We start from the raw sequence: 25,007 nt of genomic DNA, 5'->3' as shown, positions 1-25,007 counted from the left end.
ATCCAACTTGTAACATGTCATACAAATGTGGTGCGCTTAAGATCCCTGAAAGCATCTTTAAGACTAGGTGTAATCTAATAGGAGTTTGTTCTACTATCCAGAGTCAGACTTGCCTTGTTTGAGCGAATCAGAGCCTCCTCAGCTGTCTTCCGGTCACAGGTGCTGGCATACCAGGGCTTCTTCAAGACATCTGCGGCCTATAACAACACGAACAACAATATCAATTAGCCACAAGAAACTGGAGTTCAAATGGCAATTAAAACACTAACAAGTATATATCCAGCTCCTGTTTTGGTTGAGGTTGATCATGAACGAGGTTCAAACCTGTAACCACTTTCAGAATTATGGACATGCAAGGACTGAATATCCACAATATCAACATTATATTTGTAACCATGTTTTAGGGTTGGGTTGGATTTACTTTGGGTACATATATTGGACTAATACATGTTTGAGTCATTGTCTGGCTGCAAGGGGAAGTGCTGTTCAAAGGGTTTGGAGGGAATTTCATTAGAGCATTTGAGCCATTTCATACTCTAGATGTTTCTGTGTATTTCAGGATTCATATTACTGCTGCTTTCAGCACTATCATCATCACTGAAAAAGTGACCCTTTTCCAGTGGCAGCCATACATGGCTTTTTACCCCTCAATACCTTATTTCACAGATACATACAGTGGGGAGAACAAGTATTTGATACACCGCAGATTTTGCAGGTTTTCCCACTTACAAAGCATGTAGAAGTCTGTAATTTTTATCATAGGTACTCTTCAACTGTGAGTGATGGAATCTAAAACATAAATTCAAAAAAATCACATTGTATGATTTTTAAGTAATTAATTAGCATTTTATTACATCAGAAAAGCTTGATATTTGGTACACAAACCTTTGTTTGCAATTACAGAGATCATACGTTTCCTGTAGTTCTTGACCAGGTTTGCACACACTGCAGCAGGAATTTTGGCCCACTCCTCCATACAGACCTACTCCAGATCCTTCAGGTTTTGGGGCTGTTGCTGGGCAATATAGACTTTCAGCTCCCTCCAAAGATTGTCTTTTGGGTTCAGGTCTGGAGACTGGCTAGGCCACTCCAGGACCTTGAGATGCTTCTTACGGAGCCACTCCTTAGTTGCCCTGGCTGTGTATTTCGGGTCGTTGACATGCTGGAAGACCTAGCCAAGACCCATCTTCAATGCTCTTACTGAGGGAAGGAGGTTGTTGGCCAAGATCTCACGATACATGGCCCCATCCATCCTCCCCTTAATACAGTGCAGTCATCCTGTCCCCTTTGCATCCCCAAAGAATGATATTTCTACCTCCATGCTTCACGGTTTGGATGGTGTTCTTGGGGTTGTACTCATCCTTCTTCTTCCTCCAAACATGGCGAGTGGAGTTTAGACCAAAAAGCTACATTTTTGTCTCATCAGACCACATGACCTTCTTCCATTCCTCCTCTGGATCATCCAGATGGTCATTGGCAAACTTCAGACGGGCCTGGACATGTGCTGGCTTGAGCAGGGGGACCTTGCGTGCACTGCAGGATTTTAATCCATGACGGCGTGGTGTGTTACTAATGGTTTTCTTTGGGACTGTGGTCCCAGCTCTCTTCAGGTCATTGACCAGGTCCTGCCGTGTAGTTCTGGGCTGATCCCTCACCTTCCTCATGATCATTGATGCCCCACGAGGTGATATCTTGCATGGAGCCCCAGACCGAGGGAGATTGACCGTCATCTTGAACTTCTTCCATTTTCTAATAATTGCGCCAACAGTTGTTGACAATAGTTGCATTCTCACCAAGCTGCTTGCCTATTGTCCTGTAGCCCATCCCAGCCTTGTGCAGGTCTACAATTTTATCCCTCTCTGGTCTTGGCCATTGTGGAGCGGTTGGAGTCTGTTTGATTGAGTGCATGGACAGGTGTATTTTATACAGGTAACGAGTTCAAACAGGTGCAGTTAATACAGGTAATGAGTGGAGAACAGGAGGATTTCTTAAAGAAAAACTAACAGGTCTGTGAGAGCCGGAATTCTTACGTCATGCAATAAAATGCAAATTAATTATTTAAAAATCATACAATGTGATTTTCTGGATTTCTTTTTAGATTCTGTCTCTCACAGTTGAAGTGTACATATGATAAACATTACAGACCTCTACATGGTTTGTAAGTAGGAAAACCTGCAAAATCGGCAGTGTATCAAATACTTGTTCTCCCTACTGTACATTGGTATTCCATCCCCCCACACTTTCTTCTTGCCTTCATTCTAGTACATGTTAATATTATTTGTCTTATCCTTTCATATTAACTTCTACCAGAACTCTGCAGGCTAACTTTGGTATTTGAAGTAGTTAGCCTGTTTTTGAGGCTAACTTATAGTTTTGAAACATACAGTCAAGCCCTTGGTTGGAGAAGTATTTTGCGAATAGTGGCTGACACACAACTACCTCCTAGTGCCTGTTCCTGATCTGACTCTCTTGTCCACTACATCTACTCTAGCAGGTAATTTACTATTGCTAAGCTATCCAGTGCTTGCTTTCTTCTTCCTAATGTTTTAGCTATGTCTCTGAAGACCTTTGTCATGATTTATCTGCATCATTATGGCCAGCTTGACCTTTATTGACACCTTTGTTCTTATGCTGTTAAACACCAGTAAACGACTCAGAATGCAAAGCCTAGAATCAAGACTAAATACTGACAGCTCTCTTGTGCATGCCCTAATGAGGCAAACAAACACACCTCCCTATTAAGAAACAGCTGTGAGGATAACTGTCCAGACACTTTTGGCACCCTTAAATACAGGGGACTATGTACCAAGCCAAACTAACACATTTTGTGTTCATGTTTGATGACTACTACCCCTATTGCTGCCCATTTACTCTTTTTAAACTGCTGCTAGTGTACAATGTTATGTATATTATTGCTTTATTTTTTTATGCAGAATGAAGCTGTGTATTTTGGTGCATTTGACAAACAAACTCTAAAACTTTGCAGTCTGCACAAACTTTAGTAGTGGAATTATCCATTCATTGTGTATTTCATGAGCAGCAAATTAAGCTGCAGCATGACAGGACTGCTCAATCCTGTTCCTGGAGAGGTTCTCTCCAACCCTAATTTTGCACACCTGATTCTAGATCTTCTGGACCAGAATTGAGCAGCCCAGAGCTTTGCCATGGAATGTTATTAAAAAAATGAGGAATTAATGTCAGGTTTTTATCACCTCTTCAGCGTCCATAAATTGGTTTTCAGCTGTTGGTGCACCTCTCTCAGGTTCTGTAACAGGGGAAGAGAAAAATGGTAAATATTAATTCAGAATTGGATGGACAAAGCAGGATTTATTGACTGAATACATTTTTGAGGTGTTGTGTCACCGCCAGGGTTACACTGCAAAAATATATGGCTTATCAAGTACATTTATCTTATTTTCAGGTTAAAAACCCTACCATCCTTAAAATAAGGTATATTTTTCTTAACAAGCTGGGTTATTCCGCTTGTTTTTAGAAAATATGCCTTGAATATCATAATTTGTCTTGTTCCTTTGGCAGATTATTTCACTTATTTCAAGCAAATACCTCCTCAAATATAGTTAAATTGTATTGTTCCATTGGCAATTATTTTGCAGTGTATGGTGTATCGCATCTGAATGTTTGCATGTACTTTACAATTCAACATGAGACACTACTTACTCTGAGAGGTAAACTTCTGTGGCAAAAACTTCCTGCAGAAAAAAGTTTTAAGAACATAATTCAGCCCGGGAAAAGTCTGGCTAAACATATAGCGGTGTGGTCACTGTCTGAAACTGCCTGAAATTCCTTCATTCCTGGAGAATTGAAATGAGCCTAGCCCCAATCTATTTGTGCTGTCTTGCTAGATCTGTAAGGCAGCAGAAACAGATATGGGATTGGGCAAGATATGAATGTGCAGTGTTCAAAATACAATAATTTCTTATGAGGAGCTGACATTCCATACTTGGCACATCTGAATTCAGAGGGCTGGGGTGTGGCCGTTGGTTTCTGGGTATTCTGTCTTGTGGCCAGTGCTGGCCCTGTAGGAAAGCAGACAAAGAGATTGTGTTTTACAGTTAACTACTATTAATAAAAATGCATAAAATGAATTTGACAACTTTCAACAGATAAGTCATTTCATGCACTATGGACAGTAATGCAATTTGGCAATGAAATGTAAGGAAACACATCAGTTTAGGAATTGGTAAATACCTTCATTTACCCTGGTTACAATATCTGGCCTCTGAAAAAAAATACATTACCATGATCATTTAACACCATATCCCATATACTTTGGTAATCAAATCCAAAGCTTTGGTTTCCTACCTCCAGAAAAGATGGCTTCCTAAAATAGAAAAGATTATTTCAGTTAAGCAACCCCTGGAACAGTCGACAATGAACAGAAAATAAATGATGATGATTTTGTGACTAACACATACGTCTCTCTGGGCAATGCTCTGGGAACAACAGGCATAGGCTTCTCCTCAGACTTTGTACTGCTACCTAGGAGAACAGAGAACATGTACAGTTTCCAGAGTATCCTACACTAAGAAGTTCTGTCAAGAAGCACAATGATATTTTCTCAGTGAATGTGTTCATTCAGTTTTCACTTCCATTCATTGTTTTGCGCATTGAGTTGCATCTCATGTTTCTGTATTTTCTTGTATGCTGCTTTTTTGGCCAGGAAAAAGATCTCGCTAAAAAGATCTCTATATGTCTACATAACATTAGCAGAGGAGATGGTCCCATTTTGGTTTTGAATTTGCCAATCCACTAGGTGGCATGATATGCCAAGCAACTACCAATGCAGTATTTCAAATATTTGGAGAATATGGAACAATGTGCTTAAGACCATTGTGCTCTGTGTTATTTTAAAGTCTGTTTGCTTGTTATTGTTTGAAGAGTTTGTCATTTGGTTGACGGTGGTAATACGAAAACATACTTTCATCTGAATTGCAGACTTCATATTCCTCATCTCTGTGCCCCTGGACCTGGATGAACATAACAAACAGTTATAATTCCCATTTTTGTGGTAAGTAATCTTAACTTCTAATTTCTCACATTATCTCATTAAATATCCTTTTTGTGATCAGGTATTGTACAGTCACTGGTGCAGTAGTACTTACTGGGATTGGGGGACATTTCTTTATGTGCATTCTAAGGAAGGAAGTATAAAGAATAGTTATGCAGTTCAGTTTGGCAATGACAAAAATAAACCTCATGTGTATTAAATGGTTAGTAGATATTTAAATGGCTATAATACACAAAATGTTCCTACAACAATTCAATAGGTCATTGTCATTGTTAGCACCTTGGGCTGGCTCTAGGGGGCACACTCTGTGAAGGGACTTTGAGAGTGGCAGGTCTGTTGAAAGAAGATGTGAGACAAAGCAATCATTGTGATAGCTACCCCATCATTTTAAGCAATGTACATGTCTTTAGGTATTTCCCTCAGAGGAAATGTTCACCCCATTTCACCCTGTCGGAATAGTGCTACCAACCCAGAAACAGAACTGACCGACTCACTGGCACGGGACAGTGTTCCTTCGGATAAAAGAGAAAATGGGACACATTAAGCATGCTCCTACAGTTATTGCACAGCCATTTGTTATACTATTAATTGTAATGTACAAGCCATTGGTTATCAAACCCACCTCCATGTCAGGAACTTCATACACATCTGAAAAGAGAGAACAAATATAAGCCTCAGAGTTAGAGGAGTTGGGAATAAAGAAGAGCCAAGTTCAAACTCAGTCATTAATGCTACTGCTACGCACAATAAATTAAATGTCTTGAAATTCAATTAATCGCCTCAAGCAATTCCATTCAGTCTTTCTGCTGAAATGCAGTTACATAGCCTACCTGGACTATTTGAGCGCTGTGGCACTGCCTTGGGCATTGAAGGACTGCTCTGAATTGGTTTTCCTCTTCCATGTGACTGGTTGTCTGCAAGGAAGTTTACAATTCTATTTTTGTTGACTTTAGGTGTCTTAATAAGGTTTCCATTCAGTTGGTGACTACTATACTACAAATACAGGGTACGCCCTCTCCCCACATGCACAACCCCAACAAGATATTGCCATACATGCCCTTCAAAGCCAACAAGGGCTTGAGCCGGACTGGAAGCCCCACGTTACAGGTGACAAAATCAAGGCTTGGCCAGAAGGACATAGATCCATCACACTTGATTGTGGTAAGCGGAAGGGCTCAGACTTTTTAAGCCCTATTATCATGGGACTCATACTAAGCCACCTGTTTTGGGGTTTCAGCCTAAGTGTGACCTGAACTCACAGAGGAGCTAACTCGAACATCTGACTCTATACAGAACTATGCGTTTGTGTCTATGCTTAGAACAAATTAGTTTCGCCTTCCATAATCCAGTGAAGCTGGGGTCTGTAGTGTGTTACTGCAATGCCTCCACCTGTTGAGGGAGTGATGGTGTCAAGGATAGCCATAATTTTCACAGGACCATTATGGATGCCACCGGTTCAGGGGCTGGGTGTTTTCCACTTGCTTGAATGTAACTAGCCTCCTTAATTGGAGGCTCCAGGTATGCTCATCTTACCTCAGGTCACTGGCCCTGTGGGGGGACACCCAAACATTGTTTCAGGGAGGTGAAATGGACCAGATTGTACGCACTTTTCAATTCTAGCATGGGGCTCTTTGTCTGCTTACAATGCCAGTTCAGAATAATGCCCTATCTAAGCAGGGGCTATCTCAATGGACTGTGGGGGATACTTGGCCTTTGACAACAAAGGGCAAGGGTTGCAGAACAGGGTACCCCACGACTCAATTTCTTTTGTAACAACATCCGGGGTATCTGTTCAGAGGGTTGACTGTGGCAAATATCTTTGTTTCGGTAAGCTGGACATCACCTCACAAATATTACCCATAAAATATAATATCTATTCGGCTGAATATCCTTGAAGTCACCACATTCCCCTTGAGTACTGGTGCGCTGATGTGTAATGATGTCTTCCTTTGGGTAGGCTGACATTCTGTCTGTCCCACTTGGTTTGTGATATTTTTCGTACCAAAGTGACTTACTGAAAGGAAACTTTAAATTATGTACATAATCCTGGTTCCCTGAAGGATGGATTAAGGTACATCACAAGGAACTCCTCGTGCCAAACAAGGTGCAATGAACAGCGTATCTTACTAAATGGTTTTGGGCCAAGATGTAATTTTATCACCTGGAGGGCAAAGTCTGAAATCTGAGCCTTGAAGGTGACATTCTGTCAATTTTTCAGTTTGTGGTGAGAGTAGAACCTTGTTCCTTCCTCCAGGGAACTAAGGATATATACATGAACTTTGAATTTGTCATTTAGATTTAATTAAAATATTCCCAGTATATTGGTAATATTTCCAGTGCCTGATTTGCTTAATGCCATAGCTTACTAGGTTTCTCTGTGGGGTCTATGTAGTTGTCATCATTGTCACATTCTGGGTCAACGTAGTCTTCCTACAGAGGGCAGATGTAAAATGAAAATATTTGATGCAAAGAACAGTATCTGGTAATAATACAAGAACTAACAAGAAAAATTTCCATTTTGCCTATCAATTTCACTTTACATCAGCATTGTCTTTCTGGTTGGGTTTTGGGGGCAGTGATGGGGATGTTTTGGTGCTTTTTGGGGGGCGGATGGGATTCCTGTGTGGGGGGTCCAGCCTGCCACGGCAGCTGTCTGGAAAAGAGAAGCAAAAGCAGAAACAGGACATCAGTATTTGCATAAAGCAAGTACACACTGTCTTTGTGGCTCTCTGAGTCACGGCCCACTGACTACACTGACTGCTGGCTTTCATCAACGAAAACATCACTAAGTGATCACTCAGCAAGCCAAATAGTGGCTTAACAGTTTTGAAAATGCATGTTTTATTTATATGGTATTTTCCATAACATGGACAACAATAGTGGTTCAAATTGCAAGACGTGGTGTTACTTTTCTACCTGAGGAGATGGGCATGCATGACTGCATCTTCAGTTGGTGTGTGTGTGCGCGTGAGTGAATGAGGAAGTGTAGTAGTTTTGTGTGCTTGCAAGTGTGTGAATGAATGTGTGAAGGAGTGAGTGCATGCCTTCAAATCTTTAATATGCTACCTTGAAATTTGTATGACTCCATGATGGGTTAAGAGAGTGTTGTTCAGGCTGACTGTTTTGTAAAAGCACTTTGTGACAACTGCTGATGTAAAAAGGGCTTTATAAATACATTTGTGTGATTGAGTGTGTGTGTTTGTCAGACTGGAACAGCTCTCACCAACATAGTCCCCTCTGGGGAAAGAGGTTGATGAGGAAGGGGTAAAGACTTTCTGAGTGGGAGGGGGCTCATAACTGTCATCTTGATCCTCTTGGGGGTCCTCATAAGTGTCACTCTCCTAAAACATCAGAATATTGTTAAGTTGCTCAACCCAACACATTTGTACAATGTGAAGTATAAACACTGTTCAAGTGGAAAAGTAAAGACTGCAAAATGGAAAAGCCTAAATCCTTCAGATGTCCCAACATTAATGTCTCCCCATTAAAGTTTACATGGTTAAATGTTAGGTTGGTGTTAATGGTGAAAAGAGACAAAACGTTTGTTTTAGAATCCATTAAGCACATAGATTTAACTTACAAACTCATTGTCAGACCACTGTTCGGCGTCCAATTCATCACCTGTACAGATAAACTATATGAGTCATTAGAATTCACAAGACATGCAGCGAAGTTCACAATTGATTTTTGAAGCGTATTGCTAACAAATACTGCTGGCCATAAAAACAGTTAGCATTGGGAGACTTAAAAAATATCTTACCTTGATAGTCTCTTGCAGGTAGTTTTGGAGCTGATTTGGTTTTAAATCTACAGTAAGAAACCAGAGGTTTTAATAACAAGAACAGACATGAGCAGAAATACAACTACTTATAGGCATTACAGAGGAGCAATTGCATACGCTGAACTTATGAACACTCACTGTAAAATCACAATCACCTCATCCATCCTTATGGTATTCTTCATGATCTAGCAGAGTGAATACTTTCTTTCTTGTAAAAATTGTTTTTGAAGTAATTTTCCAGTGAGTAATTTACCAATTCCTTTTTAACAAAGAAGGTGAGAGAGTGGTGACATTTGTCTTTTGGTTGATCTATTTTCAGACTGAAGGAAGTTTTATATTTTCCTAACAGCTGAAGAAAGGGGAATAGCCACTATTCACCACAAACTCAAAGATTTTTTTGAGAAATATTTCCAAATCCATGCTGTACACATCTGTTTTTTTCTTGTGGTAAGATCTGTGCCCAGTTCATGTCCCTGTGCACGCCACCTGAATCCCAACCTTCCACTCCACCAGAACGAAGCACCTATTGTCACTTATCTGTTCTCTTGTTTGTCACAGTATTTAGTTCAGTCTCTCGCCCCTGTCTGATTGTGAGGTATGGTTTTGTACACTACTAAGCTGTTCATAGCATTGGGTTTCCTAAAATAAATATACCAGTCCTAGACTTGGTTCTTTTTGTGTATGACCATTCAGCCTGTCCCTGATATACCCTTTGTCTACCACCCAACGCAAAACGTTGTCAAACTATGCTCAATCGTTTGTGCTGGTTTGTGCTGTAAAAAGTTTCGTTTGTGCTGCTTCGGTTCTTTAGATATTAAAATAATATCTTTATCATTCTGAAGTCACTCAGCCCCCCCACATGCTCCAAATTCACCCAAAATAGTCTTGTTCGTTTGTGCTTCGTTTGTGCTGGTAAAAGTTTAGTTTGTGCTGCGTTGGGTTTTAAAATATTAGACATTGAATTATAGACGATGACGTCACCAGCCCCCCCACATGCTCCAAATTCACCCAAAGTAGTCTTGTTCGTTTGTGCTGGTTTGTGCCATCAAAATCTTTGTTTGTGCTGCGTTGGGTTTTAAAATATCAGAAATTAAATCAAATTAATGTTAATATTTATTAGGCCTATATGCTACAAATAAGGCTGACTGAATAAAATAGATAAATCAATGGTCACAAGATCAAAAATAGTTATAGACAGCTCTGTATTTTTGTGTGAAGTTAGTCAGTAGCCTATAGCCTATGAGCATTTTATTTCGGTTTTGTCTATTCAATCTCTAAAATGTTAGATGCTAATAAAGATGATTTAATAGAACATCATGCAACTTCTTATCAGTGTTTTTTGTAGTCCTGTAGTGTTTAATAAAAACATCATGTTGTTCAGATATTAGTCCTATGTCACTCTCTCTGAGCAAAATGGATTTGTGCGCATGTGCCATCAAATCGTAGTTTTAATGTCACTTCAGCATTTTTGGGCAAGAAAACAGCTAAACTATCCTCGAGGTGAGCACACTTTTAAAGTAGAATTGACGAACTCGTTCTGTCATCACATAATTTGTTCAATAAAGAATTATCTTCACTTCAGTGTCTCCTGAGTAAAAACACTTACCTTCAAGTTTATGTTGCATCCACACATCCTGTGATCCGCATCAGTGTTTGTTAAAAGTTGAAAACGCACAGGATAACAGTAACCTATAAGTGAATATTGTGATTTGGTTTGCCGATTCTTTAGGTCTTACCTTGTTACTTCAGCTAGCCTACTGTTAAAAAAAAGTGGGCTGGTGCACTGTCTATAATTCTCTCTCATTCATTGTCTTTCCCATTCAGTTAGTTGTGCACAGACGGAGCACAAACGAACGGGAATTTGGAGCATGTGGGGGCTGGTGACGTCATCAACAATAATATACACTCATCTAAAGGATTATGAGGAACACCATACTAATACTGTGTTTGACCCCCTTTCGCCTTCAGAACTGCCTTAATTCTACGTGGCATTGATTAAACAAGGTGCTGAAAGCATTCTTTAGAAATGTTGGCCCATATTGATAGGATAGCATCTTGCAGTTGTGGGATGCACATCCAGGGCACGAAGCTCCCGTTCCACCACATCCCAAAGATGCTCTATTGGGTTGAGATCTGGTGACTGTGGGGGCCATTTCAGTACAGTGAACTCATTGTCATGTTCAAGAAACCAGTTTGAAATTATTCGAGCTTTGTGACATGGTGCATTATCCTGCTGGAAGTAGCCATCAGAGGATGGGTACATGGTGGTCATAAAGGGATGGACATGGTCAGAAACAATGCTTAGGTAGGCCGTGGCATTTAAACGATGCCCAATTGGCACTAAGGAGCCTAAAGTGTGCCAAGAAAACATCCCCCACACCATTACACCACCACCACCAGCCTGCACAGTGGTAACAAGGCATGATGGATCCATGTTCTCATTCTGTTTACGCCAAATTATGACTCTACCATCTGAATGTCTCAACAGAAATCGAGACTCATCAGACCAGGCAACATTCTTCCAGTCTTCAACTGTCCAATGTTGGTGAGCTCGTGCAAATTGTAGCATCTTTTTCCTATTTGTAGACCCCTGTGGTGTCTTCTGCTGTTGTAGCCCATCCGCCTCAAGGTTGTGCGTGTTGTGGCTTCACAAATGCTTTGCTGCATACCTCGGTTGTAACGAGTGGTTATTTCAGTCAAAGTTGCTCTTCTATCAGCTTGAATCAGTCGGCCCATTCTCCTCTGACCTCTAGCATCAACAAGGCATTTTCGCCCACAGGACTGCCGCATACTGTTTTTCCCTTTTCACACCATTCTTTGTAAACCCTAGAAATGGTTGTGCGTGAAAATCCCAGTGACTGAGCAGATTGTGAAATACTCAGACCGGCCCGTCTGGCACCAACAACCATGCCACGCTCAAAATTGCTTAAATCCCCTTTCTTTCCCATTCTGACATTCAGTTTGGAGTTCAGGTGATTGTCTTGACCAGGACCACACCCCTAAATGCATTGAAGCAACTGCCATGTGATTGGTTGATTAGATAATTGCATTAATGAGAAATTGAACAGGTGTTCCTAATAATCCTTTAGGTGAGTGTAATGTCTAATATTTTAAAACCCAACGCAGCACAAACAAAACTTTTACCCGCATAAACCAGCACAAACGAAGCACAAACGAACAAGACTACTTTTGGTGAATTTGGAGCATGTGGGGGGGCTGAGTGACCTCAGAATGACCTAAAAATATTATTTTAATATCTAAAAAACCGAAGAAGCACAAACGAAACTTTTTACAGCACAAACCAGCACAAAAGGAGCACAAACGATTGAGCATAGTTTGACAACGTTTTGCGTTGGGTGGGGGGCCAACTTCATGCAAGTTTTGTCTACTCCTTTGTACTTTCATCTGTGTTTTGGATCTCTGGTGTTTTTGACCGTTGCCTGTCCAACGACCACAATTTCTTGCTTGCTCCTACTGCTGTTTAATAAACCTACACTGGGCACTCCGCAGTTGGTACCATCAACACCTGTCTCTGTCCGGTATTTTTACTTGTGGCAAAATTTGCAGTATTCTCACTCATCTATAATTCTGTATTTCAGGTATGTGCCAACCCAATGCTGTCTCAGAGCTTTTCCTATTATTATGAATGTAAATCTGTGACACTGAATGAGTTATTGTAATTTCCCAACGTGGAAAATGGAATAGATTGTACTTTATTAATGATTGAAAGGAATCAAACAATTATATGGGAAACTAGTATTTTATACTAAGTGCTGAGAGAATACACCGATCTGCCATAACATTATGACCCCTACCTAATACTGTGTATGGTCCCCCTTATGCTGCCAAAACAGTCCTGACCCATCGAGGCATGGCCTCCGCTAGACCTCTGTTGGTGTGCGGTAGTATCTGGCACCAAGACGTTAGCAGAAGATCCTTTAAGTCCTGTATGTTGCAAGGTGGGGCCTCCATGGATTGGACCTGTTTGTCCAGCACATCCCACAGATGCTCGATTGGATTGAGATCTGGGGAATTTGGAGGCCAAGTCAACACCTTGAACTCATTTGTTGTGTTCCTCAAACCATTCCTGAACCATTTCTGCTTTGTGGCAGGTTGCATTATCCTGCTGAAAGAGGCCAATGCCACCAGGTAATACCATTGCCATGAAAGGGTGCACATGTCAAAGTAACATTTACATGAATGGCAGGACCCAAGGTTTCCCCGAAGAACATTGCCCAAAGCATCACACTGCCTCCGCTGGCTTGCCTCCTTCCCATAATGCATACTGGTGCCATGTCTTCTCCAGGTAAGCAAAGCACGTGCACCTGGCTATCCATGTGATGTAAAAGAATATTCACTTGCTGCCTAGTATATCCCACCCACTGACAGGTGCCATGATAACGAGATTATCAGTGTTATCCACTTCATCTGTCAGTGGTCATAATGTTATGGCTGATTGGTGTATATTGTCGCATTACATTTTTTTGCTGTAATAGCAATTCTAACCTCTAAAGATTATTATAAATTAAATCAAAGTAAATATAATCCTATTTCACTGGGAAAAGAAAATTAGGTGAAATACTTGTCAAATCCTTCTGCGTATGTCATAATGGGGAAATAAAAAAAAATCACAAAAGACAATGGGTTGTTTACTTTCATATATCAAGCACAGGTACTTGTAAAATCAAGCATATATGTGCAAGAATTTCTCTTTGAAGTCAGTACTTTCAGGGTAGTTGTATGATACTTTGTTAAGGAGTCCCCACTTTGTAGGGAATATAAATGTGTTGACAGGTGCTGCTCTCGGGGTTGTTATAGAAAATAGTAACTGATTTGTAAAAAATAAGGCTTCATGCTAAGTGAAAGTGAATGCTTATTTATAGCCTATGTTTTGTGGCAAGGAATTGAAATATCACTAAATGTGTCAGTAACCTTTGCTGTTATTACACTCAACTATAAATTGCAAAGCAGAATTTCCGATATGTTCGTTTTCTTTCTCATGCATAGCCTGAAAACATATCTCAACTGTAAGTGTCCTGCTCATTACAGGAGGCTGGGGCTGTTTAAAACATTTAGTGTGGATTGTTGAGCCAATCTCTTGTGCCAAAGTTATCTGTATAGCCTATCATTGCCAGGACAAAATGAAATATACATACAACTCCAAAAGTGAACTCAGCAAATGGCGAAATATCTGCTAGATCAAGGAAGACCTCTACATTGGATGATCAAAGATTGATCACCATAATGAGAAGAAATTAAACAACCAGACCTTAAACAGTCTCAACATGTGAATGTGTCAGGCAGTACCATCAGCAGAAGGCTTCACCAGCTGATCTACAGAGGCTGGATTGCAAGGTGCAAACCACTAGTAAACAGGATTGCCTAAAATGTACCTAAAAGAGCCTGCAAAATACAGGAAATAAGTATAGTGGACAGATGAGACAAATATGTACCAGAGTGATGGCATGAGGAACGTGAAATGATATAACTGTTCAAATACTATTTGATGTCAATGTATTCACATCTAGAAAATAAAGACATTCAATTGTCTGCCTTTAGCTTGGAAAGTTTGGAAAAAATTTACCCGTCTGAACCATCCATAGGAATAACTGACATTCTAGCAATGATGAAACAATATTATTTTGTAATACTAGTCCTGTGCGAACAATTAAAATATCAGCTGCAATTCATCTTTAAAGTTACTCTTTTCATATTATTTCTGAGGGCTAACCAGTCATTCTACAGCTCATATTTGGGACAGGTCACTAAATACCGTGAATGACACCAGAAGACAAGAATGCATTCTAGTCACCTGAAACAAAGAACAGGGCTTAAGTCCCTTTTATCCTTCTGGGTTTTTTTGTTTGTTTTTTAGGGAAAGATAAGGATGGTGTAACGTCTGCTTATTGCCAGAACCTTGCCCAGAATGAAAATGTTAGTGGCAGTGTCACATCCTGGCACGGTAGACTTGTTGGGCCAGAGAGATCCAATGCCCGCCCTCCCTCCCACATTTGGAGCACTGAGACCTGTTTGTTGTTATTGTCATTTCCCAGTGTATCTACTCAGTCTTTATTTGGTTTCCACACCATTGTAATCTGTGTCTCTGTTCAGTTTTTCATCCCTTGCGTTCGTTGATTTAACCTGTGTCTGTAGTCTTCTCAACCGGGGTCTGTAGCCTTTTCACCTGTGTCTACTTGACCTCTTATCACCACCCCTATTTTGTCTCCTCCAGGTCACTGTCTCTTTGTCATTCATTGTTTCTTGCTACGCCTAAGAGTCCTATTCTTGTTTCAAGTCCTGTTAAGTCTTATCATGAAGTCTCTGAATTAAAAGTAAATATTGCTGTTAATCTGACATTGTGTCCTGCTCCCTCCTTGAAATGTGAAAGGCATATGCATTTATTTATCCCACAAGTGGTGGTCGGTACCATTAGGCAAGGTAGGCAGCCGCCTATGGCCCTAGAAGGCCTAGGGCCATATACAAATTCAAAATATGTTTTTGTCTTAAAGGGATTTTTTGTCTTAAAATATTTATCTAAAAGTTCACATCCTAAAAGATCCACAATGAAAGAAATAAAACTGAAAAGAAAAAAAAGGTCCACCGACGATATTCACGTTAATGGGCCAGCTAGAGACATTCTCACCTCACGTAGCTTCTGGAGACTAAAACTCACTCCCACCCCGATGACGACATCACTGAAGCTGTGTGAGTGTCTGGAGGAAATAGTTTGCTAATGCTGGTTTGGATTGACCAAATTCGGTTGTTTGGTCAGTGTACAGTTAAAATAAACTATGCTACCGCGACAGATTATTGAATGTAGTTTGAAGTGTTTTGGAGTAGTTTTCTGCAGTTTCCATTCATTCATTTGGAAGATGCTAAGAATGCAAACTACAGAGCTGAATAATGCATGGTTGGAAAAAATGACTCTGTCCACTCTGGACAAAATTTTGGTTAGTGAATTCTTTATAATTTTTTATAATATTATATTATTTTCTTATGTTTGCATACCCTGGCAGAAATAGTGACATTTTGGCATTGATTTTGAAAATATGACTGATCATGCAAAAAACCTATATTTAAGGATAATGATCATATGAAGCCATTTATTATCACATAGTTGTTTGGCTCCTTTTTAAATCATAATGATGACAGAAATCACCCAAATAGCCTTGATCAAAAGTTTACACATCCTTGAATGCTTGGCCTTGTTACAGACACACAAGGTGACACACACAGGTGAAAATGGCTATTAAAGTTTCCCACACCTGTGGCTTTTTAAATTGCAATTAGTGTCTGTGTATAAATTATTGGCGTCGTTAGGCCTGGGCGTCCGGGGCTATAGCCCCAAATCTTTTATGAATAGCCCTGGATCTCAAATTGACGAAGAAAATATATTTGATCGATTCATCTTTAATTCATCTATAATTCCGATTGCATGCAGGCCTACATTCAAAACCCTGTACTTTCTGTCCAGGGTGGGGGGGCTAATCCCCGAATGTATTGTGATCCTAGTCTGGTATAGTCTGGTATAAAAAATCAATGAGTTTGTTAGCTCTCACGTGGATGCATTGAGCAGGCTAGATACTGAGCCATGGGGAGCAGAAAAGAACAGTCAAAAGACCTGCATAACAAGGTAATGGAACTTTATAACAATAGCAGCTGCCTCAGGAGGTGTGTCCTCTAGCCCATTTACTACTCCATAGGTAAGATGTCTGGGTCAGAGCAGTCGGCTAGACGACAGACCTTGTGGAGTGTTCCCGGTCTGCAGTGGTCAGTATCTATCAAAAGTGGTACAAGGAAGGAAAAGTGGTGTACCAGCGACAGGGTCATGGGCGGCCAAGGCTCATTAAAGCATGTGAGGAGCGAAGGCTGGCCCATGTGGTCCGATCCAATAGACGAGCTACTGTAACTCAAATTACTGAAAAAGTTACTGCTGATAGAAATGTTGTTGCGTGTGGTGCTGTGTAGCCACAGATCAGTCAGGGTGCACATGTTGACCTGTGTCCACTGCTGAAAGTGCCTACAATGGGCACGTGAGCATCAGAACTGGACAACGGAGAACTGGAAGAACGTGGCCTGGTCTGATGAATCACGTTTTCTTTAACATCATGTGGATGGCCAGGTGCGTGTGTGTCGTTTGCCTGGAGAACACATGGCACCAGGATGCACTATGGGAAGAAGAGAAGCCGGCGGAGGCAGTGTGATGCTTTGGGCAATGTTCTGCTGGGAAACCTTGGGTCCTGCCTTTCATGTAGATGTTACTTTGACATGTACTGTACCACCAACCTGAGTTTTGTTGCAGAACATGTGCAAAAAAATTTCAGGAATGAACTTACAGGACTGCTCTGATGCACTTTCAAGTACTCTAATGGACATTAGAATATCTAAAATCCATACTAATTCACATTTTCTTTTTCAATGTATATTACTGCAATACTTGCCATTTCTACAAAATTCAATACTACTACCAATATTGCTGCTAATCTACAGTACTCTTTTTAAACTGCTGCTATGTACAGTGTTATATGATCGCATTATCCTCTTGATATGTTTAAAGCTGTGTGCACATTTTCTTCTTCTTTATATCTGATATTTCAATAACTCCATCAATTGCTGCTAGGTCACACTGTTATGTATATTACTGCCATACCAAAATGTTCAATAATGCAAACTGTTCTCAGGGGATTATGTAGACTATTTTACATAAACCTTTGACAGCCAAATTCTTAAGATATATTATGTTTGGTAAAGTAACTTTAGAGTAATAACCCTGGTAACACCATGTTTTGAACCAGGAACCTTCTGCTCCACAGACAAGTACTCTACCCACTGCTCCAAATAGGTGATTATCTTGTCTAACTCAAAACTTAACATTAACCTTAACCCCAGTGCTGTGATACCTAACCTTAACCCTAACCTTAACCCCAGTGCTGTGATATCTAACCTTAACCCTAACCTTAACCCCAGTGCTGTGATATCTAACCTTAACCCTAACCTTAACCCCAGTGCTGTGATATCTAACCTTAACCCTAACCTTAACCCCAGTGCTGTGATATCTAACCTTAACCCTAACCTTAACCCCAGTGCTGTGATATCTAACCTTAACCCTAACCTTAACCCCAGTGCTGTGATATCTAACCTTAACCCTAACCTTAACCCCAATTCTCTGATACCTAACACTGTAACATTAAAATGTAACATCAAAATGCATTTATTACATATTGTAGCGACCTTGGTAAGGCCGCTACTTGTTCCACGCTTTAATAGCGTTCGTAACATATTATACGTTGTAATAGCGTTCGTAAAATATAAGTTTTAACCAATTCGGAATGTGTTCAACGTTTTGGTAGCGCATAGTAATGTAACCTAACGTAACGTAACATATCATATGAAATTGGGTGCCATGGATTTAAATAAAATAGTCTATGTAGTCCCCTGAGACCACGTTGAATAATACTACCCAGATTGCTGATAGTTCACAGTATTCTTTTCTAAACTGCTGCTAGTATACAGTGTTATGTATATTGTTGCTTTATTTTATTATTATTTTCCGTCTAGCTATATTTTTGCTTATATACTCTTCATCTTAACTCTCACTACGTAGTTTATTGGGTGACATGTCATAATAATTTCATTATACAGGATGACGCTGTGTTGTTCAGTGCTTTGACAAATAAACCTTGAAACTTGATTATTTCTTTCTTCTAACATCACACATTTTGATTATAATGATGCCAATGTTGATCATGGTGGTGATAGCGTCAGTGCTACTGATCACTATTAAGCAATGTTGATGTTAACCCTCCCCTGGCTCCCCAAAAATACTCTGACTCTGTAGTGACACAGAATATAATCTCTAATCCAGGTATATCTCCCAGCTGACAGATCATGAAAGGAGCAGGATAGTGAGAGTCATAGTTTATAAGGCAGGATGTACACTTCAGATAATTATATTTAAACTAAGTGATTGATTCTATTTAAAGGGGCAGCAATGCAAGTGTCTTTCAAAGTGGCAGTTACATTCAACAATAAAGAAATTGTTGAATGTTGCCAGAATGGCTGATGGATGATGTTGGGGCCTCAAATAGTCTCTGCCTAGGGCCCCTAAATTACTAAAACTGCCACTGTATCCTACTGGGAGCTGGATGAATTCCTTGGCATACGACACACCTCCATAACTCCACTTGTGAGAGAAATGATTGGGATTTTTGTTGTTCTCCCTAAAGGCTTGTTGTTCAAAGAGCTTGAAAATCAACTTGGAATCAAATAATGAAAAATGTAGTCTCAATAGTCCACCCTTATATAAATTGAAACTCACATTGAAATGGAGTATATTTATACCTGACATTGGGGGTGATGGAGATTGAGGAACAAATCTATAGCCTACTGTTAAATATTCTGAATTATGCAGCTAAATATTTTTCTATAGGCACAATTATGTAGCCTAAAACAATAAAAAACAATTATGTAGCCTAAAAATGTCTGGATAGTGGACACTGACAAGATGCTCAGAAAATTCCTGTGTCAATTTTTTTTTATGCCTGCCCACAACATTCACGGCTGGTCTTTACATGCTGCCATTAATAGAAACGTCATTTAAATAAATGGTGTCATAGATAGATTGTAAAATGGCATCATGTCACATTTGTCTGTTAGCCCAGGGCTTAGGAATCCAAGTGTGAATCCTTAGCCTAGGGTTAAACCTTAGCCCAGAGTTAACAAACTCTGGCTAAAATAACCCAGGTCTAGTCTTACCGTGGGCTAATGTACAAATACGTCACAACACTATTTTACATTCTAAGACAAGCTACAAATGTGTAATTGTCCCTGGCACGCGAATAATGTTACTGTACATCAGATCATTGTTACCCTCAATTAATTTAAATTAATGACTATTTGACATTGGTTGATCAAGACGCCCACCCTGTCGGCATTTGCTTTAACTTTGTTAAAACTATGCAAAGAAAGAGAAAAACAGCAAAGAGAAAATATAAACACATGGCAGAAAATCTGACTGGTCAACCTTTATTCTTTCAACATATTTGTTGGATTTACGTCAAAAGCAAGCTGCAATAAGATAAATAAGATAAAGCCAGTATACTGAAAAGGGGAATGTTTGCAGAGGGAAAGTGAAACTTCTATGATTTTGTTCTTGACCCCATTTCACACTGGTTATTCTGTCACTGTGTTTCTGGGGCTAGCCCTGAAAAGTCGGTGCTGGCCAGAGCATGGCCAGCTAGCCCTAGACTAAGACTGGTGCTAGCCCACTTCAAAATATGCAAGTGTGAGCACCCAGAGTTTAGGAGGCTCTTAGCCCTAGGCTGAGGTGCAGTGTGAACACGTCTAATATATAGTGAACACCTGCTTAGCCCTGTGCTTAAATCTCCCTTAGCCAAGTGCTTATGAGGCTTTTATTTCTAGGCTAAGGTGCAGTGTAAACAAGCCTATTTTCTCTCAGGTTTACTCTCCATAGCGTTAAAATGTGTAAAATCCCCTGTCTCCACATATACCATTAGACGCCCATGTGCATGCTAATTAATTAACAATAAATATTTTTAAAAAGGGTCCTAATCCCTAAGAAGATGATATATGTTACATTATGAATTGAATAGCAAAACTGTAGAAATCAGATAATGTATGGTATTACACAGTGTGTCTTTCTCTGAGACCATGTTGCTTGCTCTGGCATAACAAAGGAGAATCGTGCAGACAATGTACATTGTTGATTATGGGAACTAATATCAAAGGTTAGGATAATTTACTTGAAAGGTTAAGTTAACTAAAATGACAAAGGAAAAATATTAGTATTTTACCAGCTGGTTAGCTGAATTGTGCTGAGGTTAGAATAAGGGTTAGGGGAAAATGTTAAAATGTTTAATGCCACATTGCTAGCCAGTCATGAATTACACCGACCCTCCCCATGACTGACCTTGCTGCTTTTGTTTCTGTCTAAACATACTTTACACAGAAAAAAAAGTAGGCTGTAGACTTTGTGTCTGAGAGGTGCTCAGAAATATGTAAAGTACTTTAAGTATCATATTAAACAATGGTAACCTGCTAACCGGTGGGTAACAGACATAAGAGTTAAGTGATGAACTGATTAAATTGTGTCAACCATTTAATTTGAAGCACTGACCTTCTCAGTCTGTTTAGGATACTGCCATCATTTTTCTTGATATCCTGGACCATCTTCTGAAGCTGCCTGGAGAACAGGTTTAAAGCTTTTCAGTAAACATGTCTGATATTCAACATAAAACATGCAGTGTCCATTGATCTTATACAGTAAAAACCTGTTTAGACCCTTTGAAGACAATAACAGGCGCTAGAGAAACAGTTACAGCTCACTAACAATGTGTTAAAACAAGTCCAGTATTTGGCATAGCCTAAATATATGTCTCTATGGCTGGCTGCGGAACACTGAAATTATGTCAACTTCAACACTGAATAAAACCACAGGTGCAATCTTCGGTCAATTTTACATGTTGGCTAGCGCTTGGAGGTATTAGCGTAGTTGGGAGTAAAGTACACACCCACATACACTCACTCAAACTCGGTCACTGTAGCTTACATGCAATTACAGAACGAGTGCTGAATAGAGACAGTCTTGAGACGTGTAATTACTGCAACATCCAAGTTAGTCACACTTCTCTCCACACATTCCCTCTCCCATTAAATTTTTGCAACACCAGCACATTAGATTTGGATTCACACAACAGCCGGCCATTGCCATCATAAATATAAACGTAGAGTAAGCCTGTTGTTTACTGTTTAATTTCATCAGGATGAAAAATGTTTTGTGACATACAATAACAAACAACTAAAAGTGTGGTGGGAATATAATATTAAATATAATATAGGCACTTCAAAAAAACATTTAACAGATGTAAATTTCATTTTCATTATCTTAGTGCATATAATTCTGTACTGTATATTTATTTACCAGAACCCACTATGCCCATATAGAGATACAGTAGCCCATAACAGAACAATAGACATTATTGAAATAGTAATTAAGGTTACGATGACATATTTACAATAAAACAAAGTTCCTGTTAATTTCAAAACATCAAATTGGTTATCTCTTACCGAAGTTGTCCACTTGCAGAAGCTGTGAACTTGTAAAATGTCTCCATGTCTTAATTTGGAAATTGACCCGAGAGACCACTTGCTCTGTCTAGCTACTAACCAGCTTGACGTTTCCGTTGTGAATGACCTCACTGACACTGGCTCTGTGCCTAAATTACGGTACTGAAAAACTCATGCAACATTCATTTGTCATGGCAGAAGGAAAAATAATAACACCCCTGCAAGAACTTCTTCTTTCCACTCCTAGAGTTTGAATGCATGTGTGGCTAGTCTATATTAAGAAAGCATAGATAGATAGATATGTTCCAGATGTCACAAACTGTATGTAAACCAGTCCATGGGGTCTATATTTTTCACATCCAATTTAAAGTAAATACAATTCTCTATCCACACACATTTTTTATCCTAACCTGATAGTCATGGAATCAGTCAAATGTAATCTGCTGAATAAGGCTAACTATAAATGACACCTGTAAATGAAACTCATTGATAGTCATGTTTATTACTACAGGTTGCCGTTGGGGGGGAGGGGGGGCCATAGAAAGGATCTAAGGGGTATTTAAGTGGCATAGAAAGGATTACAAGGGCCCACATAATTATCTATCCTAACAGTTAATAATGAAAATGATTTTAATTCTGTTCTATGTAGTTGAGTCATAATGAAATTAATATCACATAAGAAACAACATGATTAGATTAGAAAGAGCAATATTGCCCCCTACTGTGAACATCCTCTGATCAGCCAGCACAGAAAAACGAGTATTTAGGAACTTTCCAGTGAAATGCCAAGTGCGATTTCCATCATCAGATATTAACACACAATACACAGTGTTTATGGGGTAATATGTTGTATCAAAAGGCAAGGCAAAAAAATTTACCTGGTCATAATCACTTTGAACATTTACCCAGTAGCCACTAGCCTACCAATACAAGCTGAAATTAGACAGCCTGCAGTACGCTGTAGTTAAATTTTTTTTAATCTATGGTTTTGGTTTCTACATGTTTCACAAAACCGTTCTAGTAATGTAGCTACCTCTGAAGATTTGATCAGTTAGCCAAGAAGTGTAAATTAGTGTAGCGACAAACACCACTTGCAATGATAAATCCATTATCTTCAAAATCGTTGGCACCCTAATATTCTATCTGTCTGGATGCTCTATCAAACATCAAACCAACCAAACAGAACAACTGCAGAAACACAGAAACCAGGCATTAATGCTTAGTATGTCAATTCTACATTTCATTTTGAATCATTAATCATACATAATATACATTCTCTATATGTTCAGCTATTAACTTGCTAGGTGGAACAACCATGTAACCCAGTAACCCAGTCAGGTTAACTCAATTAAGTATCTATAAGCAAAGTCAGAGCTAGAAGAAAGAACAAGGTAAAATGCAAACATTAATTAATGAAAGGTATCAGAAAATGGACATGGACACAGCTGTCCTAGCTTCTAGAGGAAGCTAAATTCACCATTGGGTTGCCGAGACATTGAATAGATTTGGGCTTAGTGGAAGCAGCCATCCCGCAGGTGTGGGAGGGCCATGAAACCAGAAGTGGCAGAAAAATTGTCAATGTGAAAGTCAATGTGGTTTTTAAGCATAGACTGAGGTTGGCCGGGACAGTTCTTGCTGCAACACAGGGCAAGCACCATAGTAGTGGTTTCTCCTGCAAACTGGAAGGTAGGAGAGTTTTTGCTGGAGCAGGGTGACTTTGGAAAACTTGGGAAGGTTGAACAGCAGAAAAAGTGCAGAGGATTCACAAGCAGGAAGACCTACTAGTTGCGGCAGTCCAAAAGTGGGATGACAAGTGCCTGCAGTAGTCCATACACCGCTTCATCTGTGCAATAAAGACATGCAGTACGAATGTCGTAGAGCATGATACCGCAGGAGGAAAACAGTGCGTTAATATTTGCGGAGAAGGACAGGATGTTGTCTGAAATAACTTCGAGGTTCTCTATGCAGTGGGGAACTCAGAGAAGGAGTTGTTGTGAAACTGCACAGGCCTGTGGTAATGGCCCGACATCCAGGCAGAGATTTCGGCCCAGCGTGCAGAAATATGTTGCCACCTGGGTGTCAGATGAGCGGGCATTGAGGGAAGGATAGAACCAAGCACCAATGGACATCAACGCTGTTCCTGTGGAGCAGATGCAGATCCTATTGTTGGCCCACTTGGTAAAAATATTACCCTCAGCCTTTAGCACTGATCAGATTCTGGAGGAAATCCTGTTTACTGACACACAAAAAAGAACGATTTGCAGGATTTCACCAGAAGAAAATGAGTAAAAATGCCTTCATGTGTTTGTGGTACGAGTGAGCAGGTGTGGATGTCATCAACCTCCTTTTGTGGCTGACAAAGTCATTTGCATGGAGGGGGAGGAAGTGATAGATTCAGAATGTGTTTCCTGGGGTTAGAGGAAGATGCTTGAAGTTTGGAGATGTGTGGAAAGAAGAAGGTGAAACGAAAACAATCAAGCTCATTGAGGAAGTCTGAAAAGGCACCTGGTGGACAATAGATGACAACAATGTGGAGCAGTGACAGTACGAAAGTTGAAAGAGGACATAGTCTGCTGGGCTAGAAGGAAGAGAGAAATCCTCCCCTTAAGAGAAATGATTAGCTCTTTGCCACCAACACGACAATACAATCAGACCGGACCCTCTCAATCTGTGGGACAAACACAGTCAGATGAAGTGAGAGCAGTTGGAGTAGCAGTTTATTCTGTAGTAATCCACATCTCTGTCAGGATCAAGAAGGTGAAGGACATGAAGGGCATCATGAGCTGAGATCAACATTTCCAAATTCTGCTTGAGACTAGGGATTGTGCAAGCAGTGAAAACAACCTTACAGCTATTGCAGACCTGTAGTGTAGAGCATCTGCAAAAACCACAGGGTCGAGCAAAGAGCAATAGAACACACAAAGTTGAAAAAGCTAGAAAAGTGCACATTTTAATTTAGCCAGAATTAAAAAAAAGAAGGACACAAATATACAGTGGAAATAAAAAGTCTACACACCCCTGTTAAAATGCCAGGTTTTTATGATGTAAAAGAATGAGACAAAGATAAACACGTCAGAAGTTCTTCCACTTTTAATGTGACCTATTATGTGA

General features: G+C 39.9%; 1 protein-coding gene across 2 annotated transcripts in view; it reads right to left on the bottom strand.

Moving 5' to 3' along the window:
• blnk (B cell linker) overlaps nucleotides 1-25,007 on the bottom strand; it is a 39,458-nt gene that overhangs the window by 1,107 nt on the left and 13,344 nt on the right. The window contains exons 1-20 of one of the 2 annotated variants that reach the window (XM_020047404.3): nucleotides 21,897-22,307; nucleotides 20,947-21,012; nucleotides 8,790-8,836; nucleotides 8,610-8,650; nucleotides 8,253-8,370; nucleotides 7,570-7,682; nucleotides 7,396-7,459; nucleotides 5,860-5,943; nucleotides 5,652-5,677; nucleotides 5,516-5,541; nucleotides 5,309-5,362; nucleotides 5,124-5,154; nucleotides 4,940-4,988; nucleotides 4,437-4,500; nucleotides 4,324-4,342; nucleotides 4,210-4,240; nucleotides 3,962-4,037; nucleotides 3,679-3,710; nucleotides 3,213-3,265; nucleotides 114-197 (exon numbers count right to left, since the gene is read on the bottom strand). In XM_020047404.3, the coding sequence (XP_019902963.2) occupies nucleotides 114-197; nucleotides 3,213-3,265; nucleotides 3,679-3,710; nucleotides 3,962-4,037; nucleotides 4,210-4,240; nucleotides 4,324-4,342; nucleotides 4,437-4,500; nucleotides 4,940-4,988; nucleotides 5,124-5,154; nucleotides 5,309-5,362; nucleotides 5,516-5,541; nucleotides 5,652-5,677; nucleotides 5,860-5,943; nucleotides 7,396-7,459; nucleotides 7,570-7,682; nucleotides 8,253-8,370; nucleotides 8,610-8,650; nucleotides 8,790-8,836; nucleotides 20,947-21,012; nucleotides 21,897-21,943 (1,125 nt within the window). In that variant the 5' untranslated portion in view covers nucleotides 21,944-22,307. Of the gene's footprint in view, nucleotides 1-113; nucleotides 198-3,212; nucleotides 3,266-3,678; nucleotides 3,711-3,961; nucleotides 4,038-4,209; nucleotides 4,241-4,323; nucleotides 4,343-4,436; nucleotides 4,501-4,939; nucleotides 4,989-5,123; nucleotides 5,155-5,308; nucleotides 5,363-5,515; nucleotides 5,542-5,651; nucleotides 5,678-5,859; nucleotides 5,944-7,395; nucleotides 7,460-7,569; nucleotides 7,683-8,252; nucleotides 8,371-8,609; nucleotides 8,651-8,789; nucleotides 8,837-20,946; nucleotides 21,013-21,896; nucleotides 22,308-25,007 lie in introns of those variants that run through there. The other variant, XM_010897002.4, reaches the window with a different exon arrangement.

Source organism: Esox lucius, chromosome 6 (assembly GCF_011004845.1).
Source record: "Esox lucius isolate fEsoLuc1 chromosome 6, fEsoLuc1.pri, whole genome shotgun sequence".
Classification (NCBI taxonomy): domain Eukaryota; kingdom Metazoa; phylum Chordata; class Actinopteri; order Esociformes; family Esocidae; genus Esox; species Esox lucius.
This window is presented reverse-complemented; position numbering and strand designations above follow the sequence as displayed.